The 14,268-nt window shown below is 44.4% G+C and overlaps 1 protein-coding gene across 8 annotated transcripts in view; it reads right to left on the bottom strand.

Moving 5' to 3' along the window:
- The window catches only part of LOC111528907 (zinc finger protein 665), a 262,870-nt gene that overhangs the window by 246,479 nt on the left and 2,123 nt on the right, over window positions 1-14,268 (bottom strand). For 4 of the 8 annotated variants that reach the window (XM_023195769.3, XM_023195772.1, XM_023195771.1 and 1 more), the window contains exons 2-4: window positions 11,585-11,646; window positions 11,403-11,463; window positions 3,437-3,563 (exon numbers count right to left, since the gene is read on the bottom strand). In XM_023195769.3, the coding sequence (XP_023051537.1) occupies window positions 3,437-3,563; window positions 11,403-11,417 (142 nt within the window). In that variant the 5' untranslated portion in view covers window positions 11,418-11,463; window positions 11,585-11,646. Of the gene's footprint in view, window positions 1-3,436; window positions 3,564-7,538; window positions 8,056-11,402; window positions 11,464-11,584; window positions 11,647-12,817; window positions 13,300-14,268 lie in introns of those variants that run through there. The other 4 variants (XR_003307053.2, XM_023195770.3, XR_002727195.3 and 1 more) reach the window with 4 other exon arrangements.

Here is a 14,268-nt window from a genome sequence, read left to right as displayed (position 1 = left end):
GTTTTTTGTTTTTTTGCAACGAAAGAACAGCACAGATTTATTGAAATGAAAGTACACTCCACAGAGTGGGAGCAGGCTCTAGCAAGCAGCTCAAGAGCCAGATTTGTGTATTTTTTTATGGTGGTAAATAATAGAATAGTACTTTATGCATTCATGACATATCTAATTTTTTCTTAATTTATATGATATTTTTAGGTTATGCAATTTGTCTGCTTTATCAAATTGTTGCAAATGTCTTTAAAAATTTCCAGTATATTTACTGGAATAAAACCCATGTATAAGATGACCCATGGAATTCAAACCTGTGCTGTTCAAGGGCCAACTGTATACCCAGAAGTGGGATTGCTGGATAATATAGTACTTTTATTTTTATTTTTTTGAGAAATTTCCATATAATTTTTCATAATGCCTAGACTAATTTACATTAAATCAATAGTGTATGAGAACCCCCAGTCTCCATATCTTTGCTAACACATATCTTTTATCCTTCTGACAGTAGCCATTCTGACAGCTATGATATTTTATTCTGCTTTAAATTTGCATCTCTGCAAGTAGTGATGTTGTTGGCTATTTTTCTGTCTTCCTTCAAGAACTGTATATTGAGGCTCACGCCTGTAATCTCAGCACTTTGCGAGGCCAAGTTGGGCAGATCACCTGAGACCAGGGATTTGAGACGAGCCTGGCCAACATGGTGACCAAAAATGCAAAAATTAGCCAGGTGTGGTGGCGCGCACCTGTAGTCCCAGCTACTTGGGAGGGTGAAGCAGGAGAATAGCTTGAACCTGGGAAGCAGAGATTGCAGTAAGCTGAGATTGCGCCACTGCACTCCAGCCTGGGTGACAGAGCAAGACTCTGTCTCAAAATAAAAAAAAAAAGGAAAAAAAATGTATATTGAGATCCTTTGGCCATTTTTTAATTGGTTTGTTTTCATGCTATTGAGTAGTTTTGATTTCTCATACATTTTGGACATTAAATTGGTGTCAAATATACAAATTGCAAATGCTTTCTCACAATCTGTAGGTTGTCTCTTCATTATGTTAATTGTTCCCTTTGTGGTGATTTTCAGTAGATGCTACCCCATTTATCTGTTTGCTTTTGTTGCATAAGCTTCTAGCGTCAAGGCCAAAAAATCATTGCCTGGATCACGTCATGTAGGTTTTCCCCTACGATTGCTTCTAGTAGTTTTACATTATCAGGTCTTACGTTTAAGTACTTAATACATTTTGAATCAATTTTGGTATCTGATGTGAGATTAACATCCATTTCATTCTCCTGTGTGTGGATATTGAGTTTTTCTAGAAACACTTATTGAAAAAACTGTCCTTTTTTCATTGTGTGTTTTTGGCACCTCTGTCAAAAGCCAACTGGCCATATATTCATCATTTTTTTTTCTTCTTCTTCTTCTTCTTTTTTTTTTTTTTGATATAGAGTCTCACTCTGTCGCCCAGGCTGGAGTGCAGTGGCGCAATCTCAGCTGACTGCAACCTCTGCCTTCTGGTTCAAGTGATTCTTCTGCCTCAGCCACCCGAGTAGCTGACCACCACGCCTGGCTAATTTTTGTATTTTTAGTAGAGACAGGGTTTCACCATATTGGACATGCTGGTCACGAACTCCTGACCTCGTGATCCACTCACCTCAGCCTCCCAAAGTGCTGGAATTACAGGGGTGAGCCACCACATCCGGCTTTCTTTTTACTCTTTCTATTCTGTTCCACTGGTTGACGTGTCTATTTTTAAGGAAGTACTATCCTGTTTTAATTACTATATCTTCGTAATATAGTTTGAAATAAGGTAGTGTGATGCCTCCAAGTTTGTTCTTTTTGTTCAATGAATCCCATGCTCAAGTGTGAAAAAATAGGATATACACCCCATATAGGACTGGGATCAAAAAGAGAAAGTTTCTGTCCACTGTACTTAACAATTTGGCTAACCATCTCAGAAGATCCAACCCACTCCCCTTGTCACCCACATCCACAAACTGTGGCAAAGTGGAATAGAAGAAGTAGCTGCAACCTCAACAGGCAAGGAAAGCTTAAGATAGCTCCATGAAGTTTCTGGGGCCCCAGGTGCAAAGGAGGAGCAGCCAACGTTTTCTATCTTCCAAGCTCATGAAATGGGATAAAATATGGATAGGGGCACTTGTCATAACTATGGAGACCTCACGTCTGATCTCTGTGGACAGAAAAATAAAGATTTTTGATTGAATGAAGCACAGAAGGAGAGACTAAGGAGGAAAGCAACCCTTTTGAAAGGAACCAAGAGTTCATAGAAACCAAGTAACAGACGACTGTAGGTCATGATCAAGACTTTGCATGTGTTGCTGTTTGGGCTGTAGCACCACTGCAGACTGGAAGGATAAACTTTTACACATCTAAAGAACAGAGTATTAAGTGGTAGGGAAAAAAATTCTTATCAGTGATCACAGGATATAAACTTTTATATTCCCAAAAAATTCTCCCATTTGCAGGGTGTTTCTCAAACACTGTATAATGAGACGCTTTCTCTCTGCGCATCTGAACTCTGACCTGTAATCACACCTCTGATCCACTCCCACTTGCTATTTTCTCTTGGCTGTCCACATTCCAGGGCCCCTTCCCTTGTTCCAACAAGGAGATAATACTCAGATCAAAAGGAGAGATTCCTGCTTACGAAAAGAAAGAAGGCCAGGCATGGTAGCTCATGCCTGTAATCCCAGCACTCTGGGAGGCTGAGATGTGCAGATCACCTGAGGTCAGGAGTTCGAGACCAGCCTGGCCAACATGGTGAAACCTTGTCTCTACTAAAAATACAAAAATTAGCTGGGCGTGGTGGCTAAAGCCTATAATCCCAGCTACTCAGGAGGCTGAGGCAGGAGAATCACTTGAACTCAGGAGGTGGAGGTTGCAGTTGCAGTGATCTGAGATCGTGCTATTGCACTCTAGCCTGGGTGAGAAGAGTGAAACTCCATTTCAAAACAAAATAAAAGAGAGAAAAAAAAGAAAAAGAAATATAATGTGCTGTGGCTTTTCCAGAATTGTACCCTTAGGTTAACATGAGAAGAGAGGAAACTGCAGATGGATTTGGAAAAACATTTCAACAGTTGATCCACTGGATGCCTCCTGAGTAATTAGGAAACATCACACTACACAGATATCTGGCTTTCTTCCATGAACCACTAAATCAAAAGCACAGAAGTAGAAAACAGAAAATCAAACATTTTAAAAGTCTGGTACGAGGTATTATGCATACAAAGCTCTAAAACTCTCCACAAAGTGGGCAGACCATCTCAAGAAACGGCAAGATTAAAGTCCAGATTCTGCATGATCAGGCTTTTCATTTCTGAGTCAACAGCACATCAGTCCTCATCGAGGAATGCAGGGGCTCTCAAGAGACTCACAAGGGAAAATGAAAACATACATGAGAACAGACCCTGACTTCTAAAAGAAAGTCATCCTCACCCAGGGAGACCAGGTTCCTGTAATTCTCCAACATGACGTCCCTGTACAAAGTCTTCTGAGCAGGGTCCAGGCATTTCCACTCCTCCTGAGAGAATTCTATGGCCACATCCTTGAATGTCAACTGTCCCTAAAATGAAAAACACATTTCACCAAGTGACTATAAGGCAAATTTGAATCTTCACATAAAACGAGAAGAGGAGAGAGCTGTAAGAATAGGTTCAATTCAAGTAAGCAGACTGACACATCCAGGCTGTGATCACGGTACATACAGATTTGATCTTCATCCCCTTTTCCTGAAAAGAGCTCACTTGAAATCTGTGAGGTGATAAGTATCTTTTTGTACGTCAGTGAGACTAACTGGTGGCTGAAGGCCGCTAGATAGCTTCAGGGTGTGGGGCTGGACACTGGAAAGACAAAGACAACATTACAGGGTTAGGCCGGGCGCCATGGCTCATGCCTATAATCCCAGCACTTTGGGAGGCCGAGGCCAGTGGATCACTTGAGGTCAGGAGTTCGAGACCAGCCTGGCCAACACGGTGAAACCCTGTCTCTACTAAAAATACAAAAATTAGCTGGGCATGGTGGTGCGCACCTGTGATCCCAGCTACTCAGGAGGCTGAGGCAGGAGAATCACTTCAACCTGGGAGGCAGATGTTGCAGTGAGCTGAGATCACGCCACTACACTCCAGCCTGGGTGACAGAATGAGACTCTGTCTCAAAATAAATAAATAAAAATAAAAATAAATAAATAAATAAAAGATTACAGGGTTGGGACTTCCATGCTTAATCTCCAACACTGCAAAAGGGAAGAAGGGCTGAAGGTTCAGTTGAACATCTATGGCCAATAATGTAAACAGTCTTGCCTATGTAATGAAGCTTCCATAAAAATGCAAAAAATTAAGGTTCTGAGGAGCATTTGGGACAGATGATAACATGGAGGCTCCTTGAGTGGTGCACCCACAGAGGGCATGGAAGCTCAGAGCTCCTCCCTATCTCACCCAATAGATCGCTTCCATCTGCATTCTTTGTTATATCCTGAGCAATAAATGAATCAATATGAATCAAGTGTTTCCCTGAGTTCTGTGAGCCACTGTAACCCATTAATTGATCCCAATGAAGAGGTCATGAGAATTTACAACTTAAGCTGGTTAGCGAGAAACCCAAGCCACAACCTGTGTTTGCGAATGGCATTGAGGTGGCTGCACCCTTGTGGGACTGAGCCCTATACCTGTGGGATGTGATGCTATATCCAAACAGCGTCAGAATTGAACTGAATGGGAGGACACCCAGGTCACGTCCACTGCAGAACTGCTTGATTGATGTGATGGAAAACCCAACACATCTGGGAGAACGGAAGCGTTCTGTGTTGCAAGTAGTAGAAGAAACTGTATCCGGCTGGGTGCGGTGACTCACGCCTGTAATCCCAGCACTTCGAGAGGCCGAGGCAGGCGGATCACCTGAGGTCAGGAGTTCGAGACCAGCCTGGCCGATGTGGCAAAACCTCGTGTCTACTAAAAATACAAAAATAGCCAGGCATGGTGGTGGGCACCTGTAATCCCAATTACTCAGGAGCTGAAGCAGGAGGATCATTTGAACCTGGGAGGTGGAGGTTGTGGTGAGCCAAGATCATGCCATTGCACCCCAGCCTGGGCAGCAAAGAGCGAGACTCTATCTCAAAAAAAGAAGAAAAAAAACTGAATCAGTTTTTCCCTGTATTCTCACACACTAAGGTTTACTTGAGCAAGTTACGTCTGCTTAATCCTGTTTTATTATTCTTTTCCCTAAGAGGTTATGATATCCTCTAAATTAGTGAGGATTTCTGTTTTGTGGACAATAAATAAATATACAGATACAAAATCGGCTGGGCGCAGTGGCTCACTCATGCCTGTAATCCTAGCACTTTGGGAGGCCAAGGTGGGGGAATCACTTGAGGTCAAGAGTTCGGGACCAACCTGGCCAACATGGTGAAACCCTGTCTCTACGAAAAATACAAAAATTAGCTGGAAATTGCTTGAACCTGGGAGGCAGAGGTGGCAGTGAGCCAAGATTGTGCCACTGCACTCCAGCCCGGGCAACAGGGGGACAAGCAAAACAAAACAAAAAAGCCCAGCACAAGTTCATCTCTACCAGTGTTAGATAGATATTATGTCTGATACATCAAGTAATATTCAGCATCTAGATGACCTAGGGAATGAGTGGTGTCTTCAAGGATGACAATATCCACAGTGGCTTTGAAGAAAAAACAAGTCAGAGTCTTAAAACTATGATGAGAGGCCGGGCGCGGTGGCTCCAGCCTGTAATCCCAGCACTTTGGGAGGCCGAGACGGGCGGATCACGAGGTCAGGAGATCGAGACCATCCTGGCTAACACGGTGAAACCCCGTCTCTACTAAAAAATACAAAAAACTAGCTGGGCAAGGTGGCGGGCGCCTGTAGTCCCAGCTACTCCGGAGGCTGAGGCAGGAGAATGGCATAAACCCAGGAGTCGGAGCTTGCAGTGAGCTGAGATCCGGCCACTGCACTCCAGCCCGGGCGGCAGAGCGAGACTCCGTCTCAAAATAAATAAATAAATAAATAAATAAATAAATAAATAAATAAATAAAACTATGATGAGAGCAATAGCAATGATAGGGATTTCAGAACAAGGTCCGTATGCGAGGTAGCATTTGAAATCCTTTATGTATACGAACACGTACAACACTGTAGCCCATGAGAGAAAGATCTGCTCCCATTTTACTGTGGGGACAGCTGTGTCACAGACACGCTGAGAAACTCGTCTCAGGTCAAAGAGCTAAAAATGACAGAGTGAGTACCTGTACCCAGGTGTCTAGGAATTAAAATTAAACCTAATCAATCAGTTAAGGAACAGGCAAGCTACCTGAAAGAGCAGCTCACAAAGCCCTGAATAATCTTCCAAAGAGAGTAAGTAGGCGGTTTGGAATGCTAAAGCATTAAGGAAGGCTACATAGTCAAGCGCCTTCAGAGTTTTCATTTTAGAATCTCAGTGTCTTGCGATCAGCACAAAGGAGTCCATGTATCTGTCCAAGGTCCTGAAACGGAGGTCCTTTTGGAAGAATTCATTGATGTAACATCGTGTACCAATGTCTAAGAGATGCCCAACATCCTTTTGTGCAACATGTATCAGCAGCTGCCCGCAGCTCTTTGGTTTACCATTCTACTGTGAATGACTGACACGTAGATTGGTCTGAATAGTTTCTTGGCCATTAAACTGGTTAGGAAAGAATTTTCCCAGTCTTTAAGATGCTACACTGTGGCCGAAATCCTCTCAACTACTCTGAAAATGAGGTTTAAAAACTAAAGAAGTTAGCCGGGCATGGTGGTTCATGCCTGTAGTCCCAGCACTTTGGGAGGCCAAGGCAGGCAGATTGTTTGAACCCAGGAGTTTGAGACCAGCCTGGGCAACATTGCAAGACTTTGTTTCTACAAAAAAGTAAAAATAATAATAAAAGGAAAAATAAACAAATGCAAATAAATAAAGAAGTACAAGAAATGAGAGAATGTTGGAGAATGAAGGGTAAAATGATGTCGAGCAAAACTGGCCACAGAATGTGTTAATATATTCCAGTTCAAATAGTGTTTTATGAAGAAAGAGACTTTAAAATCTCAGGGGTAAGCAAATTTAAACTGAAAACAGAATAAAAAGTCCTAGAAAGATATAGTAAAAAGTAGTATCTGTCTCTTTGCATAAAGTAGTATAATATAGCTTGCATAAAGTAGTATGATACAGTTTGCATAAAGTAGTATAATATAGTTTGCATAAAGTAGTATGATATAGTTTGCATAAAGCAGTATGATATAGTTTGCATAAAGTAGTATAATATAGTTTGCACACATTTGTAAAACAACCAGCTGGCAAGGGAATTATCTCAAAGAACTACACAGGAGCCAAATGAGATTATCAAGGACAACAAACCACTTCTTTTATTACAATGTCACACTTATAGAAGAAAGCACATGTCAAAGCCTAATTTTAGCACTGAATTCGGGACTTTGTCACTGGAAATTTGGGTAGAATCAAGAGAAAATAAAGATAAAAGTGGCTATGGGTTTTGTAGAAATATGTAAATTTCTTTTTGTTGTTGTTTTTTTGGAGATGGAGTTTTGCTTTGTCACCCAGGCTGGAGTGCAGTGGGTTCAGGGAGCTTCCAAATGGCTGACACGTGGAGGTTCCTGGAGGACGGCGTACCCAGGGAGGGCAGGGAAGCTCTGCACCGCTTTCCCCATACCTCACCTTATGCATCTCTTCACTGGTATCTTCTGTAATGGTATTTATAATCAACCTGTAAAACTGAGTGTTTCTCTGACCTCTAAGAGTTGCTCCAGCAAATTAAAGAAGGGTTCATGGGAACCTCAACTTGAGGTTGGTCGGTCAGAAGTTTCAGAGGCCTGGACGTGCACCTGGGAACTGAGCCATCAATCTGTGAGATCTGACACTATCTTCACGCAGACAGTGTTAGAACTGAACTGGAGGACAGCCAGTTGGTTGCTCGCTGTTTGTTGGTGGGGAGAAATCCCATGCATGTGGCCACAGAAGTCTTCTGTGTGGATTGTGGTGTTGGTGTGGGAGCACAGGGAAACATGGTGTTTGAGTTGTTTTGCCTAAACAGCACCAAAAGTAAATTGACACGAGGTCACCTAACTGAGAAAAACTGCAACAAGTTCAAGGCTAACAATATGGAACTTCACCACAGGTCATTATATACACAAACGCATTTGTGCCCATATGTTACTATCCTATTAGTTCATTAATAGATAGTGGAGAACAGGCCGGGCACGGTGGCTCACACTTGTAATCCCAGCACTTTGGGAGGCCGAGTCAGATGGATCACCTGAGGTCAGGAGTTTGAGACCAGCCTGGCCAACATGGAAAACCCCATCTCTACTAAAAATAAAAAAATTAGCCAGGTGTGGTGGCAGACACCTGTAATCCCAGGTACTTAGGACGCTGAGACAGAAGAATTGCTCGAACCTAGGAGGGGGAAGTTGCAGTGAGCCAAGATTGTGCTCCTTCACTCCAGCCTAGGCGAAAGAGTGAAACTCCATCTCAAAAAAAAAAAAAAAAAAAAAAGGCAGCGGAGAACAAATTTAAGGCCATAAAAATATTTAAAATATGATTTCAAACGATAAAACACATACAATTTATTTAAATCATGGTACGTCTTTTATAAAACCGTGGGCGTATGCATCTACATATTCATGTGCACACATCACGCATACCAGTTAAATTAAGTGAAATAAGGAGATGTGTGTCTCAATGATGTATTTGTTTTTGATGATATCTTTTTTGCTCGTGCATTTCAGAAAGTCTGGGACAATTAAAATGCATGAATTGTACTTAATTTAGTTTATAAACATTTTTGTAAGTTAAGCTGTAAAAATGCTAAAACAAAAATATGTAAGAACTTGTACTCCAATTGGTATTAAATACAAATTATTAAAAATACAGATACCATTTTTTCCAGTTAAATTTAGATATTTAGGCATTAACAAAAGCCCAGTGGAGGTTTTAGTTTATTTTACTCATGAAATCATAACATAAGATTAGGACTTTTTAAATATCATACATTAATTTAATAGACTTAAGAAGTATATATTGCAACAATACTTACTCAAAGAAATTATTGGATAATTAAAAATCAGTCCAAAAAGGAAATTTGAAAAACACCCAAAAGCTAATATTAAACAAGAAAATTTCACCAAACATCATAATCAAGCAGTAAATGCAGGATGCATTTGCTCTAAATTAAAATGGAGAAAATGGGCTGGGCGCGATGGCTCATGCCTGTAATCCTAACACTTTGGGAGGCCAAGGCAGGTGGATTGCTTGAGTTCAGGAATTCAAGACGATCCTGGGCAAAATAGCGAGACCCCCCATCTTTACAAAAAATATAAAAATTAGCTGGGTGTGGTGGCATGCACGTGTAGTCCCAGCTACTTGAGAGGCTGAGGTGGGAGGTTGGCTTGAGCCCAGGAGGTGGAGGCTGCCATGAGCCGAGATTGCACCACTGCACGCCAGACTGGGCGACGGGGCCGGACCTTGTATCAAAAAAAAAAAAGGAGAAAATGGGGCTCACCAAGGCTCCAGCTAAAGCCCACTTCAGAGCATGCCTGAGCTGAGACCAAGAAAATGGTAAAGTAGGAGCTACATCTGTTAAAACTAACAGATGACATACTCACAACCTAGGAAAAGAATGCATTGAAGTATAAGAACTAATAACAACACTGTGAAAACAATCTTCATTCTTTCTTTAGCAGCTCTCATTAAACATACAATGCATCTCACGAGTACATTAGGAATTATACAATGCTACCTATTAAAATACCTTTCCACACCTATTTAAAGAAATTATAAAAGTGTACTAAAGTGATGATGTCAATAAAATAGAGGAATAGGAACTCCCAAACACTACCTCCACCATGGAGACACAAATTTAGTAACAATATATGAACCAATTGCCTTTGTGAGAAATCCAGTAATCATTTAAGAGGCTGGAACTCTTTTTTTTTTTTTTTTTGAGACGGAGTCTTGCTCTGTCGCCCAGGCTGCAGTGCAGTGGCTGGATCTCAGCTCACTGCAAGCTCCGCCTCCCGGGTTCACGCCATTCTCCTGCCTCAGCCTCCCGAGTAGCTGGGACCACAGGCGCCGGCCACCTCGCCCAGCTAATTTTTTGTATTTTTTTAGTAGAGACAGGGTTTCACCGTGTTAGTCAGGATGGTCTCGATCTCCTGACCTCGTGATCCACCCGTCTCGGCCTCCCAAAGTGCTGGGATTACAGGCTGGAGCCACCGCGCCCGGCCAAGGCTGGAACTCTTAACAGAAGTCCAGTAGGAAAATACAGGACATCTGCTCACAGTGGCCTTATCCTGGCATGATGCAGTGTCACTGCAAGAAAAACACCAATTTCCCATTTCTCCTGGGAGAGGAAAAGTATGAAAACATTCATCCATATTCTGTCTTTTCAGGGCGCTGCTGAGGGATAAGTTTCTCTCTTGGTTGAATATAAGTAATGAAGGCCGGGAGCGGTGGTTCACGCCTGTAATCCCAGAATTTTGGGAGGCCGAGGCGGGTGCATCACTTGAGCTCACAAGTTGGAGATCGGCCTGGGCAACATGGTGAAACCCCATCTCTATTAAAAATACAAAAAACCTGTAGTCCCAGCTACTCGGGAGGCTGAGGCAGGAGAATGGCGTGAATCCGGGAGGTGGAACTTGCAGTGAGCCGAGATCGCGCCACTGCACTCCAGCTTGGGCCACAGAGTCAGACTCCGTATTAAAAAAAAAAAAAAAAAAACTAGCCAAGCATGGTGATGCACGCCTGTAGTCCCAGCTACTCGGGGGGCCATGGCAGGAGAATCACTTGAACCCAGGAGGCAGAGGTTGCAGTGAGCTGAGATTGCATCACTGCACTCCAGCCTAGGCAACAGAGCAAGACTGTCTAAGCAAACAAACAAAAAAGGAGTTTGGAGTCAGAAACACAGTGACTCACTTGTTCGGCATCAAATGCAATATAAATGAGGCTACAAAGCTTTCCCCACAGTGGTCTCATTTTACAGCATTTCGTGGGTGCTTGTACACAATAACATCTGCCTTCATAACCAGCTTCTCTTATCAGAATTTACACAGAGCTGGCAATATATTCAGATATGGCCTGAACAATCCCTGCTGCCCAACAGCACTGACACCACGGGACCCTCACCCCGTCTCCATCCATGTCTGGTGTGAGCCCTTCCCAGGCCCATGCCCAGTGCCGCCTCTTCCCAAGTTCATGTCACTGGGTCATGAGAGATGGAATCTAAGCGAGATGAGAGGGACTGAGGGAAGGCACGGGTGAGTGTCAGCAAACCTGTCAGGCAGGACGCTTCAGACTCAGAGAAGATTCCCAACTCCAAGGCCCAGCGTTGCTGAGAGGAAGGAGACAGAACAATCCACCGAGAATATCATCTCACCTGAGGAGGAGCCATCTGCCTCCTTTGCTGCTGTCCTCTTCCTCTTCTTCCAGGGTTCTACCTTGGGTAACATGAAAGAGACTTTAGAATTCAATCCTGAATGTCAAAACTATGCTGTTTATTGGTTAGAATCAACACACCCCCTCCCTGTGCCATAACCTTATACACAGGGAAGACCTTACCCTGTGGAAAGATGATCCTCTGCCGCCCACTGCACCAGAAAAGATGCAGGGCTAAGAAACTCCTACAGGAAAAACAAGTGAGTTTCTGACCTCTTTCTTTAGAACCCGCTCCCCTCCTGGAGAGGCCCCCACACAGGCTGCAGCAGTGGGGAGCTGGGCTGGAATGAGCTTCTGTTCAGGGCACAGACCCAGCCCTGACCAAACCCCATGCAAAGCACAGCCCCCCTCCACTCTGTGGATCACAGGCTGATCTCAGCCTTCAGAAACGATCAGCAGTGCCCTGGTGCTCAGTGGTAGATACAGAATAACAGAATAGAACCAATCTTAAATGTCACTGAAGCTGGGCTGCAACTTGCTTGAATGAAAATCTCTGCTAAGGGGCATAAGAGATGTATTTGCAAAATGCCTCAGCGTTCTTGAGCTCCACTGAGAGGGGCCAAGCCCAGCACAGCCCCTTCTGGCTCTACTCTTCCTGGGGGCCTTGTTGTCACCAGGATCCAGACAGTGGAAGGTGAAGCAGCACAGAGAAACATGCAGAACGGCAATATGGACCAGAGGTGAGGGTGGGGGTGGAGATGGAATGCTGAAGCGGGGGTCAGGGAGAGGGTCACAGAAGTCCCCACTGAGGAAGTGATATCAGAACAAAGACCTGGGTTAGGAAGGGTGTTTGCACCTGCAGCTGAGGGGCCAGAGTCCTAGGCACAGGGACCACCCATGTGAAGACCCTGAGGCAGGAGCAACTTGGGGACCCCAGAAAAGGAAAGGGGCCTGAGTGGCTGGAGCAGAGGGAGCGAGGAGGACGCAGGCAGATGAGGTCAGAGAGGTCCTAGGGGAGCAGGTCAGGCAGGGCTGAGGTCTTCAAACAATTTTTTTCCCACCTCCAAAGAATGTTTAGGCTGGGTGCAGTGGCTCTTGCCTGTAATCTCAGCATTTTGGGAGGCACAGGTGGGTGGAGTGCTTGATGCTTGAGCTCAGGAGTTTGAGACCAGCCTGGGCAACATGGCAAAACCCCATCTCTAAAAAAGGTACAAAATTTAGTCACGTGTGTTGGTACAGGCCTGTGTGTGTGTGTGAATAGACAAGACCACTAATCTGGATATGCTTATCAAAATAATTCCCTTGAAGTAAAAGTTGATGCAGTGGAGGAGGGAGTGCCACCGTCCTGGGACTGTGGTGCAAAACTGAAGAACCAGCAGCAGCCCGGAGCAGGGACAGACCATTCCCAGTACCTACTGAGTTGAGATCGCAGGTCTTAAGACAGGTGGGTGGGCCTATTGGAAAGCTCTTCCCTTTACTGTTTGAGACAGGAAAAAATCAAACTGTTCATACTATTGTCACACTCAACCCAGAATACTTCACCTGCAGTCACCAAAATGTGTGTAGTTTTTCCCACAATGACCAGTTCTGCAGTGGACTCCCAGTGGCGGGGGCGGGAGGGGTCCTACAATTTCACCCCACTCTGACGCTGTCAGATCTTCCAGGTAAAGATCTCAGTGTGCTATATGCTCTCACCAGATAAATACCGTGATTCTCTGAACCCCTTCCTTGGATTCAATTAACCTGCTAAAACCATTCATCTGTATGATTTGTAGTATCCTTTATAACAGTTGGGTAGGCCGGGCGCGGTAGCTCATGCCTGTAATCCCAGCACTTTGGGAGGCCAAGGTGGGTGGGTTACCTGAGATCAGGAGTTCAAGACTAGCCTGGCCAACATGGTGAACCCCCTTCTCTACTAAAAATACAAAAATTACCCGGGCGTGGTGGCGGATGCCTGCAATCCCAGCTACCTGGGAGGCTGAGGCAGGAGAATTGCTGAGCCTGGGAAGCGGAGGTTGCAGTGAACCGAGATTGTGCCATTGCACTCCAGCCTGGGTGACAGAGCAAGACGCCATCTCAAAAACAAACAAACAAAAAACAACTGGGTAAACCAAGGAAAATGTTTCCCTGAGTTCTAAAAGCTGCTGTGGCAAATTAATAGCACCTCAGGGAGGGATGAGGAGAATCCCCAATTTATACTCAACGGGTCTGAAGCTCAGAATCTGGAACTTGGGGCTGGGATCTGAAGTGGGAACCCTCAACTAGTGGGGTCTAATGCTAACTCTGGGTAGATAGTGTCCGAATTGAATTAAATTATAGGACAGTCAGGTAGTGTCTGTTGAAGAACTGCGTGTTGGTGGGGAGAAATCCCAACCCCACACATTTTGGTGATGAGAGGCGATGCATTCTTTGTTTAGTGTTCATTAGCTGATTATGAGGGGAGGAAAAACACTTTAGTATTTCCTCCTCATTCATACACTTGCCTACATATTACCCCATCCTAGGAAAAGGAAAGAGAGTGACCGACAACTGAATGAGTCAAGTCACTGCCCTCTGGTAGAATAGAGATTGCAAATAGAAGCTGACCTCTGGCCGGGTGCGGTGGCTCAAGCCTGTAATCCCAGCACTTTGGGAGGCCGAGACGGGCGGATCACAAGGTCAGGAGATCGAGACCATCCTGGCTAACACGGTGAAACCCCGTCTCTACTAAAAAAAATACAAAAAACTAGCCGGGCGAGGTGGCGGGCGCCTGTAGTCCCAGGTACTTGGGAGGCTGAGGCAGGAGAATGGTGTAAACCCGGGAGGCGGAGCTTGCAGTGAGCTGAGATCCGGCCACTGCACTCCAGCCTGGGCGACAGAGTGAGACT

The sequence above is a fragment of the Piliocolobus tephrosceles genome, chromosome 21 (genome assembly GCF_002776525.5).
Source record: "Piliocolobus tephrosceles isolate RC106 chromosome 21, ASM277652v3, whole genome shotgun sequence".
NCBI classification, from domain to species: Eukaryota; Metazoa; Chordata; class Mammalia; order Primates; family Cercopithecidae; genus Piliocolobus; species Piliocolobus tephrosceles.
This window is presented reverse-complemented; position numbering and strand designations above follow the sequence as displayed.